The sequence below is a fragment of the Oreochromis niloticus genome, linkage group LG15, assembly GCF_001858045.2.
Source record: "Oreochromis niloticus isolate F11D_XX linkage group LG15, O_niloticus_UMD_NMBU, whole genome shotgun sequence".
NCBI classification, from domain to species: Eukaryota; Metazoa; Chordata; class Actinopteri; order Cichliformes; family Cichlidae; genus Oreochromis; species Oreochromis niloticus.
The window spans coordinates 20,550,099-20,569,428 of record NC_031980.2 but is presented as its reverse complement, the minus strand read 5'-3'; the positions used below and the strand labels follow the sequence as shown (position 1 = coordinate 20,569,428).

The 19,330-nt window shown below is 40.9% G+C and overlaps 2 protein-coding genes across 2 annotated transcripts; one reads left to right on the top strand and one right to left on the bottom strand.

Moving 5' to 3' along the window:
• Nucleotides 1-11,719: 11,719 nt before the first annotated feature.
• On the bottom strand, nucleotides 11,720-14,555 carry LOC109194764 (uncharacterized). Its single transcript, XM_025899060.1, has 4 exons — nucleotides 14,543-14,555; nucleotides 14,318-14,425; nucleotides 13,604-14,221; nucleotides 11,720-13,500 (listed from the first exon to the last, which is right to left on the bottom strand). The coding sequence occupies exons 1-4, from the start codon at nucleotides 14,553-14,555 to the stop codon at nucleotides 13,343-13,345; spliced, it is 897 nt and encodes a 298-aa protein (XP_025754845.1). The 3' UTR covers nucleotides 11,720-13,342.
• Nucleotides 14,556-16,332: 1,777 nt separating this feature from the next.
• LOC106097198 (uncharacterized) lies at nucleotides 16,333-18,501 on the top strand. Its single transcript, XM_019345586.2, has 5 exons — nucleotides 16,333-16,577; nucleotides 16,664-16,692; nucleotides 16,846-16,902; nucleotides 17,522-17,584; nucleotides 17,764-18,501. The coding sequence occupies exons 1-5, from the start codon at nucleotides 16,463-16,465 to the stop codon at nucleotides 17,878-17,880; spliced, it is 381 nt and encodes a 126-aa protein (XP_019201131.2). The 5' UTR covers nucleotides 16,333-16,462; the 3' UTR covers nucleotides 17,881-18,501.
• Nucleotides 18,502-19,330: the final 829 nt, after the last annotated feature.

The following is a 19,330-nucleotide window of genomic DNA, read 5'->3' as shown; positions in this document are numbered from 1 at the left end:
ACCATATTTTGTCTCAGTCCTCAGTGCACTCTTGCAGCTTAGCATGCAGCAGTTAATAACAACTTAAGTGATTACATAGGGGTAAACAGATGACAACAAGCATCGGAGTCCTGCCAAAAAGTTCTTTTTGAATCCAGTCAGTTATTGGAAATATTGCCAAAATGAACTTCCACCAAAATACAACAGCCTGTGAACTTGAAAGAAATTTACAAGTACAGAGACAATATGAAAAAGCTTATTAATTAGCTGAGTTAGCTTGCTAATATCGCAACAGGGTGAGTGCACAACCTTAAAGCTAGCGGCACAATACTTGTGATTTGGTCAGTGCCACATTAAACCCATAAAAAAGGCCATATGTCAGTTTATTAGGTCAAGTTTGGTCATGACATACAAGCTGGACCTTGTCGGCTAAAGTTACATTAGCTAAAGCAAACATTTCGTAAAAGAGAAAACACACATCATGCCATAGATTCAAAACATGTTCCAACTTTTGTAGCTCTCTTTCCTTATAGTTATAACCAATGTTACTCACCTTGAAAGCATATTCCAAAGAAGACGATTAGAAAACGTCCAAGTAAAGTGAGCATGTCGTAACCGCCAATTCCCATGATGCACCTCGGTAGCAGTCACGTGAGGCAGTTTTGAATCCTGCTGTGCTCAACTTACCCACATTGTCAAGTTCACATAAGTTGCTGATTTAGCTGGACATGAGTTTTCAAGTTAGCTTTTTTGGTGTAATTGGACGTTTTTAACTTGTAATTCTATGTTATAACAACAACTTCAGTCATCTATCGTCAGACTGATATAGAATAATATGTTGAAACAACAAACAGCTAGAATTACATTTTACAGTGTAGGTCTATTCTCTCACCTGCATCAGGATAAATAATCTCACATTTCAAGTTGAATTTAACAGTTTTTCCCTCTCAGAAAAACAAGTTTCTCCTTTTTTCACAAAACACATGGCCACCAGACCTACCAACCTCACTGTGGTCTCTCAGACCCCCGTAACCAGCTACAGAGCCTCTGCCAAGCCAGTGCAGCTCAAACGGCTGCATCTCTGTAGGGTCCAGCCTGCATCTGCTATCCCTTTGGAGAGAGATTCCTCTCAACACCGGGGGATTTTGGGCTATGCTTTCAGCCTCCGGAGAGCCAAATCTATTTCTACCAGCTAAAAGCAGGTGAAGTTTTGGCCCGCTGACACCACGGATTGCTTTTAGCTCGTCTGACTGGGCTGTTTTGACCCTCATCGCGACCCCTGAAATCCAGAAGAGCCTGCAGGATACGAGCTCCCAGCAACCGCGAACAAGGACCAAGAACGCAGACGCTCGTGTTTCAAAGGGTCCATGAGTTTCCACCATTCACCCAACAACACCGGCCTTTAAACGCGGTGAGAAAAACCGTGACATATGCGCAGTGGGAGACTAAGAGCACACCGTTTTGCAGGTGGGTCTGTAAGGCCAGTCGTCAGACAGCAGAAAATGCCGGCAAGGATGAGTTCGTGCTGGAGCTTACGAACACCCACTCAGGCGTTTTCAACACATTGCTTCGGATTCCCATTCAGACTGGCTAAAGATGGTGGGGAAAGAACGGTAGAATTTTAGAGCTTTTTAAGCTAAGTACACGCACCTCTGAGTTGGTGCTGGTTGGAAATAACCCCCGCAGTCAAAATAACCCTGCCCCCTCATCCGGTCCCTTACCCGCCTCTCCTCCCAGTGCTTTTTAAAGCCGTAACGACCCTCTCCTCCACATCTTCTGTAAAACAGCCATGAGTCACCACAGCTCTGGAACTCACTCTGCTCTAACCCCAGCATCCTTTCGGCAGCAGCTGCTTCTACTCCAGTCGGGAACCCGTGATGGATCTTGCTACTCCACCCAGAGTCCCCACCGGGGGTCATCATCTCCGGCCATTATGCGTGCAGATTCGCCGCTCCTGCCTCCATCACCTCAGGTTGGAACTCGCCCGCCACCCTGCTCTCGGCTGGCATCACCCGAACAGACCCCGGTAAACAACCCAGTCTCCGGTGTCTCGCTCTGGGCTTTGGGGGACCCTGTGTGCCGGGCTCTTTTCAGAGAGCCTGAAGACAATGCCCCCCACCCTGGGGTGAGCAGTGGACAATCTTCATCCCTGGACATTGACGAGGCCGCTACTCTACTCCCCACAGCCGTTTTTGAACTTATAAAACTAACTCTCAAGTACCTTGTCATGTCGCTACTCCAGAAACACCGACAAGACGTGTGTCAAGGATGCGCAGTCTCCCACCCCTCACAGAGACGCCATTCTTGTCTTTTCCCGTTGGAAAAATATTACTTTTTCAGTACTATGATGAACTCTGCAAAAGAGTATGGAACGGACATTCACCAAGACATTATTACAAATTTTACGGTTAGAAGCTTTTCACCACCACCCGAGCAAGTCAGAGGTGTGGCCCAGGCGTATCTCTTTGAACTCAGAGACGCCCGCGATATAGAGGGCACTCTGCAAGAAATCGATGCCAGTGTCACTGAAGTTACTCATACAATAATTGATCAAGTGTTAGATGACAATTACTCACTGTGGCTGTCCTAGTATTGTTTTTCTTTCTTTCCTATTATTTTTCTTCCTGTTAAGTTTTGTTTGTTTGTTTTTACTAGTTTCAGATGTATGTTTTTTTTTTGTTTGTTTTTCATTACATCAAATAAATTGTTTTTGGAAAAACGTTGTATCAAATAAAACTTTCTTGGAAAATCATTGCAAGAATCAAACTCGTTATTTTGTTTTTACTAGAATCAAAGTGCAATGTTTAATGACACAAATAAAATATTTTCATAAAGTTGTTACATGAGATAAGTAACTGCTCGATCATGAAATAAAACCATAGTTAAGCATAACTTCAAAGAACACACATGGCAGAGCAGATTCTATTGAAACGGGCATATTACGACCATCTCACCCCGGTAGTTTCTGTGGAGTGCAAAAATTGATTAAAAGCGTGCAGGATGAAACTGGTACAAAGATTAACGCGCAAACAGCCCAAAACTTCCTCGCCGGGCAGGATGCGTACACCTTACACCGAGCCGCACGCCTGCGCTTTCCGAGAAACCGTGTGTTTGTCCCCAGACCTCTATATCAATTCAGGCAGACTTGTGCGACATGAAATCGTTATCAGAGCATAACGATGGCTATCAATATTTACTTACAGTTATAGATGTTTCTCTAAAAAAGCCTATGCAAGAGTGTTGAAAAACAAAACAGGAGTTCAGGTCACTAAGGCTTTTGAGGCTGTCTTAAAAGACAGCCAAATTCCTCAAAAGCTACAGACAGATAGTGGTAAGGAATTTTTTAATTCCAGTTTTCAATCTTTAATGAAAAAGCATGGTATAAATCATTTTGCTACAGGGAGCGATCTAAAAGCCTCAGTCTGTGAAAGGTTTAATAGAACTCTTAAAAGTAAAATGTATAGATATTTCACTGCTCAAAATACCCGTAGATATATCGATGTGTTACAAGATTTATTACAAAGCTATAACACTAGTTATCATCGTTCCATAAAAATGGCCCCGAATCAAGTAAAATCAGACAATGTAGCATTAGTATTTCAAAACCTATATGGCACTTCGTCTCGTTGTAGAAAAAAGCCCATGAAATTTAAAAAGGGAGATCTTGTCAGGCTCTCTAAAGTTAGAGGTGTCTTGATAAACGTTATGAGCAAACATTCACAAGCGAGGTATTTACGATTGATCAATGCATACCTAGAGACCCTCCTGTTTATAAAATCAAAGATTACGATGGGGAAGAAATTATAGGTAGTTTTTATGAGCATGAGTTGCAGAAAATCGCTCTTTGCAAGGATAAGCTTTATCACATAGACAAAATTCTCTCAAAACGTAAACAGAGGGGACAGCTTTATTTCCTGGTGAAATGGAGGAATTGGCCTGAAAAGTTTAATAGCTGGATTAAAGCCAGTGAGCTTAAAAACCTGACATAATGAACTCCGTACATCACTCTCACCCCGGCTAGCCTTTGTAACGGTTCAGCATGACTCTCAGGGCGCAGGGTTTCTACGTCACACTACCATCAAACGCAAGTCTGAATGTTTTTAAAAATAACACAAGTAGCTCCTTTCGTGTGGATTTGGCTCACCATCTCAATCTCGATGGGGCCTGGGAGGTGGCTCTCACTGAAATTTCATATCCCTATACATGGCTTAATATCCCGAATGATAAGGCTTATTTTGAATGGAGGAGGAAGGGCGATGCTGAGCAGCGGCCTGATGAGGTGGTTAAGACAAAAATACGCGCGGGGTTTTACGAGGATGCAAACACGCTGAGAGCAGAAATCGAAGCATGCCTTAGACGTATCGACTCGGATATATATCTAAAATACCACCCCATTGTTAAAAAGTTTGAATTCACCGCTGGGGCATATATCATCTCAGGTTTTTTCCTCCTCTGGCATATATGCTTGGTGTACCGGCAGGTCTCTGGCAACGGTTTGAGCGCAAATTTGCCCCGTATCCTGCAGATATAAAAGCGGGATGTTATCATCTATTCTGTTATTCAGATATAGCAGCCTTGCAGCTGGTAGGTGATAGCTATTCGCCCCTGCTGCGTACTGTCAGAATAGAGGGTAATTACGGAGATATCGTTAACCTTTGCTTTAACAAACCAGACTACATTCCTGTTGCTCGGAAACACATAGAAAATATCCATATTGAAATCAAAACTGATCAGAACGAGCCTGTAAACTTTACCTACGGTAAAACGATAGTAAAGCTACATTTCCGCCCTGTCAAGGATCTCATCTAATAACAAAAATATGGATAATAATAGATTTATAAAGTATTACGAATCACAGGCTGGTAACGGACTGCCAGGCTTTTCAGGGGCGCCCGTAATTTACGGACGAGGAATAGCATCTATTTTCTCAAAATTGTTTAGATTTGTAACCCCATTCTTAAAGCGTGGGTCAGCCTCGTTAAACCTCATTTGAAAACAGCTGTCAAAGGATTGCTACAGATGTTGTGACCTCCTCGCTGTCTAACTTGAGTCGCTCAAACACACGAGAAGAGCAAGAGGGCGCTGGGTTAAGTTTAATTGCGCGCAGACCCCTTAAACGGCCTCCGGGTCGCAGGCTGACCGAGTTTAAAAAGCGGAGGAAAACTGTCAAAAAGAAACAGAGCGCTAAAACCACCAAACGGGCAACACGCAGGGCGAAGCAGGATATTTTCTAAAAAACTAAGAAACAAGCAACAATGTCTTTACTCCACGAGCGATCAAGCGAATGCACCTTGAGTGAACTGGATCTGTTCACAGCCCCCCTGACCCAATTTTCAATCGAGGACAAATGTTATTCAGAAATATTACCAGTAACAGCGCTTACTGATCGGGGACCTGTGGAATTTTACGTGCCTGGAAACGGGCTGCATTACCTGGATTTAAATGACACATTGCTGAGTTTAAGATTGAAGATAACAAACGCGGATGGGTCTGATATTGATCCAGATGCTAATGTTGCAATTATAAATTACCCTTTAAATACCATTTTCTCGCAATGTGACGTCACATTGGGCGACAGACTGATTTCACAAGCCAGCTCAACCCACCCCTACAGGGCTATAATAGAAACATATTTAAATTACTCAGAAGAAAGTTTGAAGACTCAGTTTAGCGCTGGGTTGTTTTACAAAGATACAGCGGGCTCACACGACTCGTATATTGTAATCAATGGGCCTAACAGGGATTAGTTCGGCGTGCAGCTTACAGTCAGCGGTCGCGAGAGTTCCACGTCATGGGACCGTTACATTCTGATATTTTTTTCTGCGAACGATTATTGCTCAATAATGTGGATCTGAGGGTTAAGCTCATGAGAGCCAACGATGCTTTCAGCCTCATGGCCCCTCAGAATGCTAATTACCACCTGAATATTCTAGGAGCTTCATTGTATGTGCGGAAAGTTACTGTGTCCCCAGCTGTACGTGTAGGCCATGCTTCCGCTCTCATGCAAGCCAATGCACTTTATCCCATCTCCCGGATTAACGTAAAAACATTTTCAATACCTGAGAATTCACGGATATCACATCATGAGAATCTGTTTCTGGGTTCGCTCCCCCGTTATTTAGTCATCGGAATGGTCGATCATCAAGCATTTACAGGCCGTTATGATTTATGTCCTTTCAACTTTCAACATAACGATCTGGAGTTCTTGGCTTTATGTCATGAGAGTAAGCAGATTCCAGCCAAAGCGTTTCAACCCAATTTTGCTGAGAATCACTCCGTAAGAGAGTTTTACAGCCTCTACACCGCTACCGGAAGAAACCTAAAGGATCTCTCCTTATGCATTGACAGACAGGAGTTTGAACAAGGATATACACTGTTTGTTTTCAATTTGAATCCATCAGATGACAGTCAGGCCTTATCACCTGTGATAAATGGAAATTTGAGACTAGAAATGCGCTTCAGAGTACCACTGCCTCATACAACTACACTGATCGTTTATGCATGTTATGATTCCATTCTCGAGATCAACTCCAAAAGACAAGTGTTGGTCGATTATTACTGAGAGGCTCCACTCTTTTGTATTGAATTATGAACAACCATCAATTGGAGAGTATAATGAGATTGCTAGTTGGGGACCGTTTCTTTGGAGTATATGCAGAAGATGAGTTATTATCATTACTCAAACGTTCATTTAAAAAACCTGCATATTTTATTATAAATACAGATCCACGGGATAAACCTGGAACTCATTGGCTTGCAATATCATTAGAGGAAAACGGAGGGGCCAACTTTTTTGACTCATTTGGTTTTCCCCCAGATTATGCTTTTTATCCTAAAAGCATTATAACGTTTCTGAAAAAGCATGCTAAACGAGTATCTTTCCATCAAAGACAGCTACAAGCAACACTATCCACCGTATGTGGACAGCACTGTATATTTTTCTTGGCTCAGAAATCGCGTGGAAAGAGTTATGATGATGTAGTTTCTTTATATAGCTCTAATCAAAACAAAAATGATAGCATGGTGTCATGTTTTGTAAAACGATTTATCAGATGTGTATTAATATGTAAAGCTGGCAATTTTAATCAAACTTCATGTTCTTTGAAAGCTTTTAACGATTGTCATTTGTGCTCGAAATAATTTCAATAAACTGAGAATGTTTCTGTGAAAAAAGTGGTGTATTGTGCTTATTGTTAAATAACAACATGAGAGAAAATTAACTTTTAAAAACACAATCTTTTATTTATGGTTTGGATTACATCAGAAACTTAACCATGTGGGTGATAAGGCAATTCTCTTTCTTTCTTCTTTTTCTTCACAATAACATCTTCATCAGAGGATCTGTGGTATTCTCCTGTTTCTCTCGACTCTTTTATTGCTGCTATTTCCCTTCTAGCCGATAAGTTTGTAATAGTGGATAGGGGTATTTTTAGATCTGCTAAAGTTTGTGCAAGCAAACTCCAGCCTGTTGGTTTTACACTTGCCCGAGAGCTTGCTAAGAATTTCATCAGATCGAGCATATGACTTCCAGGTATTGGCTTCTGTCTATGCATGAATTCCCCGTCCTCGGTCCATCCTCCGGGGCCTTTTGATGCTAATATTCTATGCATTAGATATTCAGTGTTTCTCTTTGAACGAGGGTTTATGTGACTTAATACGTCCTGTAAAACTTTATTCACACTACCCATCTGCTCCCCTCCTGGCTTGCCTCTTCTTGCTGGTAATCATGTGATCTCTCAATCTCCACTACTTCACGCTCTGCAGGGAGTCTTAGGGTTATCTCTCTGCTTTCATCTGATTTTTGTCTTTCAAGTACAAAGTACTTTTGTAAAAGCATGTTATACTTTTTATCTTCTCATCCGAGGGTAGACCCTGAGTTTCCAATACACGTCTCATTTCACTATCGAGCTCATCTGCAGCCTTGTCTCTGATGGTTGGTCGATAAGCATTTGCGTGTGTTTCCTGTAAGCGGTTGATCTGGTCAGGTGAGATCAAATACATTTTCTGCATTGTTATTTACGGATCGCGCCTATAGCTAAATCAGCTACCATGGGTAAAACTGTTGTGAGGAGCGGCAAAAGAAAACCTCCTTTTTGATTCAATAATTTTTTCTTCTGCCTAACTCCAGCCTTTCGGCATGCCATTTGTCTGATCTTCTCCTTATATCGTTTCAGCTTGTTATGCTGGCATTGTGTGATTGGAATATTTCCTTTTAAGAGATTCATACAAATCTCACAAATAGCCTGAATTAAATCAGGTGGGCATTCTTGTAAAATAACCTTACGAATTTTAGGCGAGCTTCTGGTTAGTGTTTTCAGCAAAGCAAAGTTTCTTCTCAATCTTACAGACATCGTTTCTGTTATTTTTTCTTCGGTAAGAAAACACACAGCTGTTCTGAGGGTAGTACCCCTGTTCTCAGTCTTAGTTGCTCTGGACAGGTGGGGGTTAAATCTATCAATAAATATCCGTGTGGCTCTCTCGTGGCTTCTTCAAAACTCTCCAAAAAGAAATGCACACGTCCTGGGTATATTTGTCTAGCTAGTGTATTAACTTGTAATTTATCACGAGGGTTTTTAAATAACACCATATAAGTACTGTTCAGACTGATCGTCCTGCTGTGTTTGCCTTGTAAAAACACATTTTGTGTCAAAAACATTACGCTCATATTTTTATGATGCCTGTATTGCGTGAAAATCTTAACTACTTCTGGATGATTAGCTGCTTGAAAAATAACATCATCCAGCACAATGAGATGACTTTGGTGTGAGGGGAACAAGCTCTCATCTTCAAAAGATTCAGGCAGACCTTCAATGAATTTAATGCTTTTATTTTTCTCTTGAAGCTCAGAATACAGAGGCTGAAAGGATGTATAAACCCACACAACATTGTCAATAAGCTTGTTCAAAACATGTACACAGTTTTCCAATACAGATTTGACAAAAAACGTTTTTCCCGAACCACTTGGCCCAACAACCATACAAGAAAATGGCACATGAAGTCTGGGATCAAACTCGATTAAAGTAGGTTGAAACATTTAAAAAACAAACAAAAAAAAAAAACAAAAACAAAAGAATAATCAATAACCAAAGGGCAAAGTCAGACCTCCTGGCAGCAATCTACGCTTGTCATAAACAACCCGGAATTTTTTGGGAATGATGAATTTTTCAGTGCAAACCCAGTTTTATTACGAAGGATAGTGTGCTGTGGTGCCTCAAGTGTAGGCCCTCCTTCACTGTTATCAATGTAATTGTCAACCAGGTTTTTCACAGATTCAAAGTTGACCCTTTCGCAGACATCGTGTGTTTGTGTGATCCCTTTTGCTTTCAAGACAACTTTACCTTTTTTGGTCATATAGCCATAGCTTTTGGGTCCAGCTGCAACAAACTCTGTAATGAAATCATCCTGCTCTAGTTCATTGGTGAGGTCACCCAAATATCTACCTAATTCTAGTTCAGATTGATTTGTTTGGTGAGATAAACAACACTGTCAGTATCGTAGTAAATTGCTCTCTCCTGCAACTGATCCAAATAACTGTAGAGTTTCATACGCCCATATGAAGTAGTGAAGGCCGCAATGAAGATGTTATCTGTGGAGTTTGGCAATGGGGTACATAGATCGCCATAACACCATTGAATAAGCGCTACATCATCACTGACAAAAGAGAAATAGGTCACTTTGTATTTTGGAGAAAACATCAGATTAAAGAATTCCTCGGGTCACTCACCAGTTTGCTCTGTGTGAGATTATTTCTCTGGCCAAATTTTCCCCAAAAGAGTTTAAACACAGTTTGGCCATTTGTCTTTTAGCTGGGTTTAGTTTTATGTTTTCAGGGTCTAAAGTGATGCCTTGCTTAGCCTGGTAGTCTTTAATGTAAAGCTGTTTATCCTCCTCAGTTACAACATCTGATGGGTAGCCTGAAGCTTCTTGTTTTTTGCGCAGGAAATGATGTACATAGTCTGTGAATATTGTGTTACTCTGTTTCTCAAAGTGCCACACCTCGGTGATTCTACTTATTTGATACCCCTTTTCTAATGCAAGATTAAATTCTACAGTGGTCCAAACCCCTTTGAGCGCTCTCTCCTCGTTGCTATGGTTACACGCCCCCTGTTGGTTGTTCATTTCGGCACAGGTGCGGCAGAGGGTAAAGAGAAGCTTTCCTGACTTAGTTTTATAGGGTAAAACTGGAAAATAGAGTGCTCTGGGTGGGTATACAACCGCTTTGATAAACCCAAAGTAGTTTTTAGGGTGCTGAAAATTTCGAAAGATTATTTGAGGATGTCCTAAGGGGTAACTACAGGTGCTATTTACAAACGGATAGAGCGAGGTAACATCCACATAACCGATTCTCTCCCCAGGGCCTGCACTGCAGCGCAGCTGTGCAGGGCTTGTACGCCCTCCAAAGAGGGCATCGCGGGGGTTCAAAGGTTCTGGCGGTTCGTAATGTTTGAGGAAGTTGATTACACTCACATCAGTACGTTTCAATTCTGTCCACTCATGCTCCCAGATTGTAACAAGACACACGTTATGTTCAGTTCTCAATTTAACCAGTTTTTCTTCAGTGCGGCTGTTTAGCTCTGCAAAAGTTAGGTCTAACAAGGGATTAATGTCGGCCTGATTTGAAAAACACTTAACACACCCATGAAAGTAACAACCCAGAAATTCCCAGACACATGGTTTATCATTAATTAGGGCATATCCATCTAAATAATAAGCACCCAGCTTTTTTTCTCCTTGATTTAGCGCATGTCTGATAAAAACACCTTGCGTGTACGAGAGATATTCTAGCCATTGAATTGAGGCAGAGGAAAATGATTTGACCTGATTACGGTAATTTAAGGGGCATGGTATTGCTAAAGAATTGGCTGGCATGAAGTTTGTTAAAAAAGTTTTCAGGCAGGCACTCGCAAGTGTGTTGCGGCTGAAAGGGTCTACTCCTGTTTCTTCAATAAACCCGTTTCTAAACAATTTGCATCCCTCAGCTAGAATCTCAACATCGTTTTCGCAGTATGACATGGCCTCTTTCATAAAATTGAAGGTACCGGAGCTGACTGAATCATACCATTTGTAAAAATCATCCCTGCTTTTTGTTGTCATTCTCTCTATGCTGTAAGCTGAGGGTGGAGGGTAGGGGCCTACATATTTTAGAGTTTCTCTGGAACTGAAAGAGTGAGGAAAGAAACCCTTTACGCTGTCTGAAAATCCCATTGCTTTTGGGATACCTGACAGGGGCATAGGGAGAAAACAGCTGGAGTCCATGTATCTTTGATTAAAGTCTGGGTCTGTAAAACTGATCACCTTGGACCCTTGCATAATTAAATGTGGTTTTAATCCTTGTTTAGCCATTCGGGATAAAATAAGGTACCCGTCAAAACCTTTTGCATTATGGGCGATAAAAATACAGCCCTTAAAGAGTGGACGTCTAAAATGAGCGAGAAACTTTTCTGCACAGTCCTCACCAACACAGTTCCAGGATTTACCGTCTAAAGTTCTCGTACAAACCAGAAAGGGAGTGTGCTCACCGGTTTGATTTACAAACGTTTCAAAATCGTAAAAAATCAACTTGTTGTTGTGTTTTGTCTCGCGTTCTAAAACCTGCATGTAGCACTGATGCGTTTGCTGATCAGTGGAGATTTCCTGGCGACAGATTGGGCATTTCCTGTTTTGACATTTGTGAGGTTTTTCGTTTACTGCTAAATAATAAAGTCTGGAACACTTGACACATTTTTTAAGAGCTGACAGTTGCTGGCGGATCTTTCACGCCTGTCAACGAGTTTTTTATGGCTCTTGAAACAATAGGGAGACCGACAGGTGCGATTACAATCATGACACACAATAGGAGAGATGGAATATTGGTTACAGTCAGGTTGCATACAGACTGAACAACGAGCACGACAAAAATGTGATAACACATGGTTGTAGCCGATATAACAATGATTACAGAGATAGGATGTACCCATAAACCCTTTTAGATTTTTGATAGCATAGTAATGATTCTCAAATAAAAATAAACAAAGGGTTTTTTCTGTATTGGGTGTACTAGTTTCAAATTTACAAAGGCTGCGATCGTTTTCGTTGCGGTAAAATACTATAATTTTACATCCGAGTAACCTTTCAAATGTAATAATCTGATTAAAGCCGACAGGCGTTTGATCATTTAGACCAGCTTTTTGCTGAATTTCTCTACCGAAAACCTCTGCTTGTTGATCGTTAAAATCAGGGTGCAGAAGGTGGGCAAGACTTATAGCAAAACATAACTTATTTGCGGGGTTATGAACAATATATAAAAAGCGCCTTTTCTTTCTGACAATTTCATTGTGAAGTATGTGTTTAAGCATCCTCTTTCCACTACCTGACGGGGGTCTAACGATCTGAGCTACAAGCTCGAGCGAGCCCTCGCACATTACTGACCAGTTTGACTGTACCGCCCTGAGAAATAAATTTTCAAATTCACTCAAATCACGATTGTCCCTTAAAATGACTGAAACATTATTCTGCAACTGAGGTCCTATCAACTCTAATTGTATAAGATCATCTGGACGTGCCTGGGAGAAAATCCTGTCTGAAATTTCACGGGCCCCGCCCATTACACCTTGATAATAGTGTGCATAATCAGGTATATCGTTTGGAGGAGGGAAATTCAAAATTTCTCTAATTTGAACGTTATTAAATTTATTTCTGACAACTATAGATGGTTGTGGTGAATTGCTGGCGCAGCTCTGGTCTGGATTACCCCCTTGTTGAAAGGGGTGATCGGGCGCATTATTCATGGGGTTAACAGAGACAATCTCAGACGATTGTTGTTGATTAGACTCATTGAAACCGTTTATCAACGGTAGGGGTGGACTGCGGTTAACAGACTCACAGCGTGGTGTAGAACTGAGCAAATGCTGACTATCATTAAAAATATTTTGATTTAACCTATTTATTTGACTCAATAATTCTGGAGGTATTTGAACCTCGTGCTGTATTTGTGCTAAGGCTTCTAAAGCGCTATTAAGAGCCGCGAAAGGGTCAGAAGAGGCAAGGTTTTGCTGAGAATGAGCCTCAACATGCTCGAATCCTGAATCCTGAGTGTTATTTTGGGGGGAACTTTCACTACGGGCTAGTTGTGCAAGAGCCAAATCAATCAGTTCTAGAGGATCGTTATTATTATTATTGATCACCTCAGGGTGTTCATGATTCTGCGGAGGTGTATTCTGTGAATGATCTGCGTTTTCATTTAACCGGGCTAACTCTATTTCTAAAGCAAGAAAGGGGTCTGGAATACCTTGTTCCTGGTTGTCCATTTTATTGTTTAACAAAGAATATATTTTAAAAATAAAATAAAATAAAAATAAAAACAATTAAATTAAATAAAACCTTATTACAAGATGAGCTGAACTATTTCAGCGATCAACGAAACTGATCGGAGAGCAATGGAAACAAGTCTGTCTCGCCGTACACGTATCTGCCTTGTCCTCCTTGTGCTGGCAGGCCTACGGGTCCTCCTAACGGTCCTCCCACTCCTGTTTCTGAGATGCCCTAAGAATTTAAGGGTAAGTTACATATCAGTTAGTGATGTTTAATAGAAAAGGCGATAGTTTTTTATAAAATGAGAGAAAAAGAAAAAGCGAGAGTGACTGACCTAGACTGGATCTCCGAGGCAGGGGCTGTGAATGTCTTGGCCCCGATACAGGAGGAGAAGCTCCGAAGCCGGGACTGTGAGCGTGCGCAGCGATCAGCTGTTCCCTTTCCCGGGCAGACAGATTTAGGTTTTTGCCCGAGGCACGCTGGGGAGCTGGAGCTCCGAAGCCGGGACTGTGAGCGTGCGCAGCGATCAGCTGTTCCCTCTCCCGGGCAGACAGATGCAGGTTTTTGCCCGAGGCACGCTGGGGAGCTGGAGCTCCGAAGCCGGGACTGTGAGCGTGCGCAGCGATCAGCTGTTCCCTCTCCCGGGCAGACAGATGCAGGTTTTTGCCCGAGGCACGCTGGGGAGCTGGAGCTCCGAAGCCGGGACTGTGAGCGTGCGCAGCGATCAGCTGTTCCCTCTCCCGGGCAGACAGATGCAGGTTTTTGCCCGAGGCACGCTGGGGAGCTGACGCGGGGCAAACCCTTGCAGAAAGCAAAGCCTCTCTCTCACGGGTCGAGAGACGAATGTTCTTGCCTGTAGCTCTCTCTAAAACCGGGGGTGAGGAACTAGGCGAAGAACTAGGCGAAGAACTAGGTGAACTCGAAAAAACATAGTTTTCCAAATCCGATATGTCTGAAAAAGTTTGATAAGTTAAAAAGAGGGTTAGTGTTTTTGTTTTTCTTGTACAATTAACTGTTAAGAGGGATAAGAAGAATGAAGCAGACCTACCGATTTGATCGAGATGATCCAAAAGAGAAGAATCAAGCAGGCTTATTTCAGAGTCTAAAAAGAAATAACAAGTATTTAAACAAACAGGAAATACAGTAAAATATAAGCCTTAATCAAACAGAATTATTTGAGAGTGTAAAAAGTAATAACTAGGAGTATTTAAACAAACAGGAAATACAGTAAAATATAAGCATTATATGAACAGGGGTAAGAAAAAAGAGGTACCTGAAGAGGACATGATCGCTGCTAGTGTAGTCAAGCACTTTTTAACTCTAACTGAGTGATAAACTGGAGCTTATATATATTTTTTATAATGTGTATTACAGGTGTTAGACTAGCTATTTTCTGGATGGCTTTGAAAAGCTTTTGAGAGAAAATGGTAAAAAAAAAAAAAGGAAAGCAAGAGTAACACTTACCGATTGATATGCACACAGGTAAAAGTGCCGCAAATTGTCAAGTGGTCTGGAGAGCGGGGTATTAATGGGTATTCGGCCTGAACGGAGATAGTTGTTGAAGTGGTCTGGAGACCGGAGTATTAATGGGTATTCGGTCTAAGTGGAGGTAGTTGTCCACGCGCCTGAAGTCAGATGGCTTGTGAGACAAGACGCAAGTCTTAACCTGAGCGGGGGGATCGTGAAAATCCAAACTGAGCGCGATTGGGTGAGCGGGGTGCGAATGGATCCGCCCCTTTGTTATGTGATTTGCGGTAGGGCACCTGGGAGGCGGAGTTGGTCTCGGGGCGCAAATTTCAAACGAAGACCCAGAATCATTAAGCAGTAGATGGTGGAGCGAACAAGAAGGAAAAAGAGACTGCTCTGGTTGCGGGCCGGTGCGGCTCGGAGCGAAGGGAGAACTTAGACTCTGAGCGGGATTTGAGAATAAAAGACTAAGGATTTGGTTTCAGGATTTTGCCCTGTTATCGAATATAAGGCTTGGGGATAGGAGGTTGACTACAGGTTATTTCTAGGGGTTTTTTGTTTTGCGTATTTTTGGAGAGAAACCGCGGAGGTTTTTTTTTTGTTTTGTTTTGTTTTTCAGGAGGATTTGCCGGTTATGTGCCTAAGGATCGCGAGTAAGAACTTAGACACGGAGCGGGGTTTGAGAATAAAAGACTAAGGATTTGGTTTCAGGATTTGCCCCTGTTATCGAGTATAAGGTTTTGGGTATACGGGGGTTCCCTACAGGTTATTTCTAGGGGTTTTTTGTTTTGCGTATTTTGGAGAGAAACCGCAGAGGTTTTTTTGTTTTTTGCTGTAAGCCGCTGGGAGCCGCGGGGCGTTTATGGTCGCGAGAGTTTTTTGCGACTCGGACTTTGATTTTAAATTTCTTTGTTCGGATTAAACAAATGCATATAAATTGAAATAAACTTTTCCCACAAGGCATGCACCCTGTATGTCTGGCCATTCTGAACGTTACAAAAGCACAAGTTTAACTAAGCACATTTATACTGGTTTAACACATTTTCACCCATAAACACGGAGCCCCCCACAGAAGCACGGTCCCGAGTCAGGCGCGCGCACGAGCGCGCCTAGACACACAGGCGCGCTCGTGCGCGCCCTGTGCACTCATGCGCTGTCATGCGCTGACCCACCACCAGATGGCGTTTCTTTAGGGGAAAAAGGAAAAAGTTTTTAATGGATTAAAAAAATAAAAGAATGCTATTTGATATAAAAACTTTTCTAAAATAAGCAATTAGTTCTTATTTTTTGGGGGAAGAAAAGCAATGAACTAGCATATTTTATGAAAATCATAATTTTTATGAATATCATATTTTTATTAATATCATAATTTAATTATCATAATTTAATTATCATAATTTAATTACTTACTGAGCTCATGAATAATTCATAGAAACTAACACTCAAAAAGCTCATGAATATTTTTGACATAAGGGGTATAATATCACTCTCTGTGATGTAGTGGAGATATATTTATGTGGTCAGACAGTGTCTGCCTATAAAGTCACATGTCTGAATTTAAACCTTCATGCAGTTCATGGGATTGTTTTTCTCATTGACTCTCATCAAGTTATTGTGCATATATAGCATGTCAGTTTAACTGTATTTTCTATGCAATGTAAAGAAAATTAAGCTGCATGAAAAGTTTTTCAAACATTTGTAAAAACTTTTATCCAAATATGTTTTTATGTTTCATTATATACTTTTTCTTTCAGATCTTTCACTGTACATCACCGGAGCTGTTGGTTTGGTTATACTGTTAATAACAGCTGTGTTTGTCATCAGATGGAAGAAAAATAAAGGTGAGAACATTTACAGATAAAACTTTTATAAATCAAGAGGGTTTGACAAATGCAGAGTTTTACAGTGAATATTTTTGTCTTTTCAGGAAACAAAACACAGATGTATGAAAATGCTGTGAGTTTTAATATACATAATTAAGTGTTTGTTCAACTGACATTAAATAAGCAATATATCAGTTTATCATTGGGGGGTCTTAAACTAGAGCTAAACTAGCTTCACAGAGACAGTTTTCCTCCAGATGTAACTGGACTATGTCTTCTTTTTCAGGGACTGAGTTTGAAGCCCACAGAGACTCAATCTGCTCCTCAAACCATTCAGGACTTGGTGAGATCACACACTACACCCAGAGCAGAGTTAAAACCACTTTGTCTTTAATGTGTTCTCTAAATATAAATGCATAAGAAACATTGAAGCTATGGAAAGGATAAGGAAGTAAGATGATGCAACTGAACAGCAGTTTCAACACTGAACAGCAGTTTTAATGCAAAAACAACATTTTGAGACAGTTTACAAGACATGGTAAATTGACTGATTCTTATATAGCACTTTTTTACTCTCCCAGAGTACTCAAAGTGCTCTATACAACATACCACATTCGCACCCATGCATTCTTTAAACTGAGTGCTTCCTAACTACATTCTTACACATGCGCACTCTGGATGCATCAGAGAGCAACTTGGGGTTAGTATCTTGCCCAAAGACACTTGACATGCAGACTGGAGGAGCCAGGGATCGAACCACCAACCTTACAATCAACAGGTGACCTGCTCTACCTCCTGTAGCTCAGGAGGTAGAGCACCACAATATGCCACCCCATATGACTTCGAAGCTAGTTAAAGATTTTTTAAGTGTTCAGCAGATGAAGAGTTGTTATTATTATATGACACAGGATCACACATATTAGTGAGGTGACAGCATGTTCTGCTGTTTTTTCGCTGTGTAGGTGGAGCCTGAAGTTTCCTATGCCACCATCAGCTACACCAAGAATAGCAACAGTAAAACCCGGGTAAGCTGGCAAACACTGCCTAATATGGTTAATGTTGAGCATGTGCAGAGGAAGAACCTATTACATTACAACCTATTTTTGATAGGCTTCAGATAACTTTCATCAAAATTGCAAAATAAGGCACTGAGGAGTTCAACGCTATTAATTCATGCATCATTCAAATTCCTTTTGTTTTTCAGGTTCATTGTGATGGTGAAGGCGATGCTGTGACCTACAGCACTGTGAAGGCTCCTTCCTCTGCATCCACCGTTGATCCCAGCAACCTCTACTCTACTGTCAATGTTGCAGTCACATAGCTCAAGCAGTTGAAAAAAGCACTCGTATTTAATGGAAAGGAAATTTTTGTTTTGACTTGAGGCAGTGTGATCGCAACATGTTAATTAAGTTATTGCTGTTGTTAGCTAGATTGCCTCACAAGGTTGTCTTAATGTTGTTCTCATGGATGCTGAGCTTAATGTTTCCAAGAGATTTAGTAAAATGCCGGTTATTGGAAGAGTGCCGAGCTGAAACCCCCACAGGCAACTCGTGTCCCCCCCAAAGAAACATCAACACTTAAATTAAAAAATAATCATTTTTTACAATATGTTTATGAAATACAGTTGGTTTCGTTGCTACTTTTACATGTCTATGAACTGCTCAGAATCTCTAAGAGACGGCTGGGTGAGCAGAAAACAATTATCACACCAAATAGTCATGTTTATGTTTCCTTTTTTAGGTTAGCACAAAACTGTGTAAATAAATGTCTCTTTCTCTCTTTGTCTCTCAAGACATTGTAAACATTTCATTGTGTAAAACTGAACCAGTATTTTTCCATAACTTAAAGCAAGTATCAATATCTACATGTATCCAAAAAGCCATTCAGTTCTGTGTAACTAAAATAGCAATAAAATAAAGATCTGTCTCTGTTTTGTAATCCATTTGCTTTCTTTATGGATGTATTTTGTGCTACTAAGGTCTTACGTCACTACATTGATTAGCCAAAACATTTAAACCACCTTTCTAATATAGTGTAGGTTTCGTTTGTGCCACATAAATAGCTCTGAACTACAGCAGCATGAATATGAACATCTAAGGGTTTTCCTGGCGTTTGTGGGACCAGATTGACCATTTGAGCTGTCAGAGCTTTAGCAGTGCAAATGCTCAGTCAGGCTGGGAAATTGGAGTGACAATTTATAAATGTATTAAAAAGAACCCCAATTCAAATCAAGTAAATAACCAAATCTACTGACAATCAAATGTTCTGATCTCACAACAGCTTAATGTAGTCTGTATCAATATCTTTTTTGTGATTGCAGAGTAAATTCCAATTTTTGTTTTAGCTATGTGTCTAAAGATGATATATTTTAAACATATTATTATGTTAAAAATGCTTCATAGATCCTTCATTTGAAAGTTACATTATTATTTTTTCATTTAAGGGAACGAAACAGTTTTATAAAACAACATCAAGTTTCAAAAGATTGTGTTTCTGATATCTGTTGTTTACTAATAACTGTAGATCTGTCTGTCAGTCCTCAAGGTACCTCAAGGTACTTAAATTCCTCCACTTGGCAGCAGCTTGTCCCTGACCTGGAGTGGGCACTCCACCCTTGTCCAGTGGAGAACCACGGTCTAGGACTTAGAGTTGCTAAATCTCATTCTGGCCACTTTACACTTCATCATCTGGAAAAAGCAGAGACGAGATTCTGAGGCCACCAAAGTGGAAGCCTCAAACCAGTCAGGACTTGGTGAGATCCCACACTACAC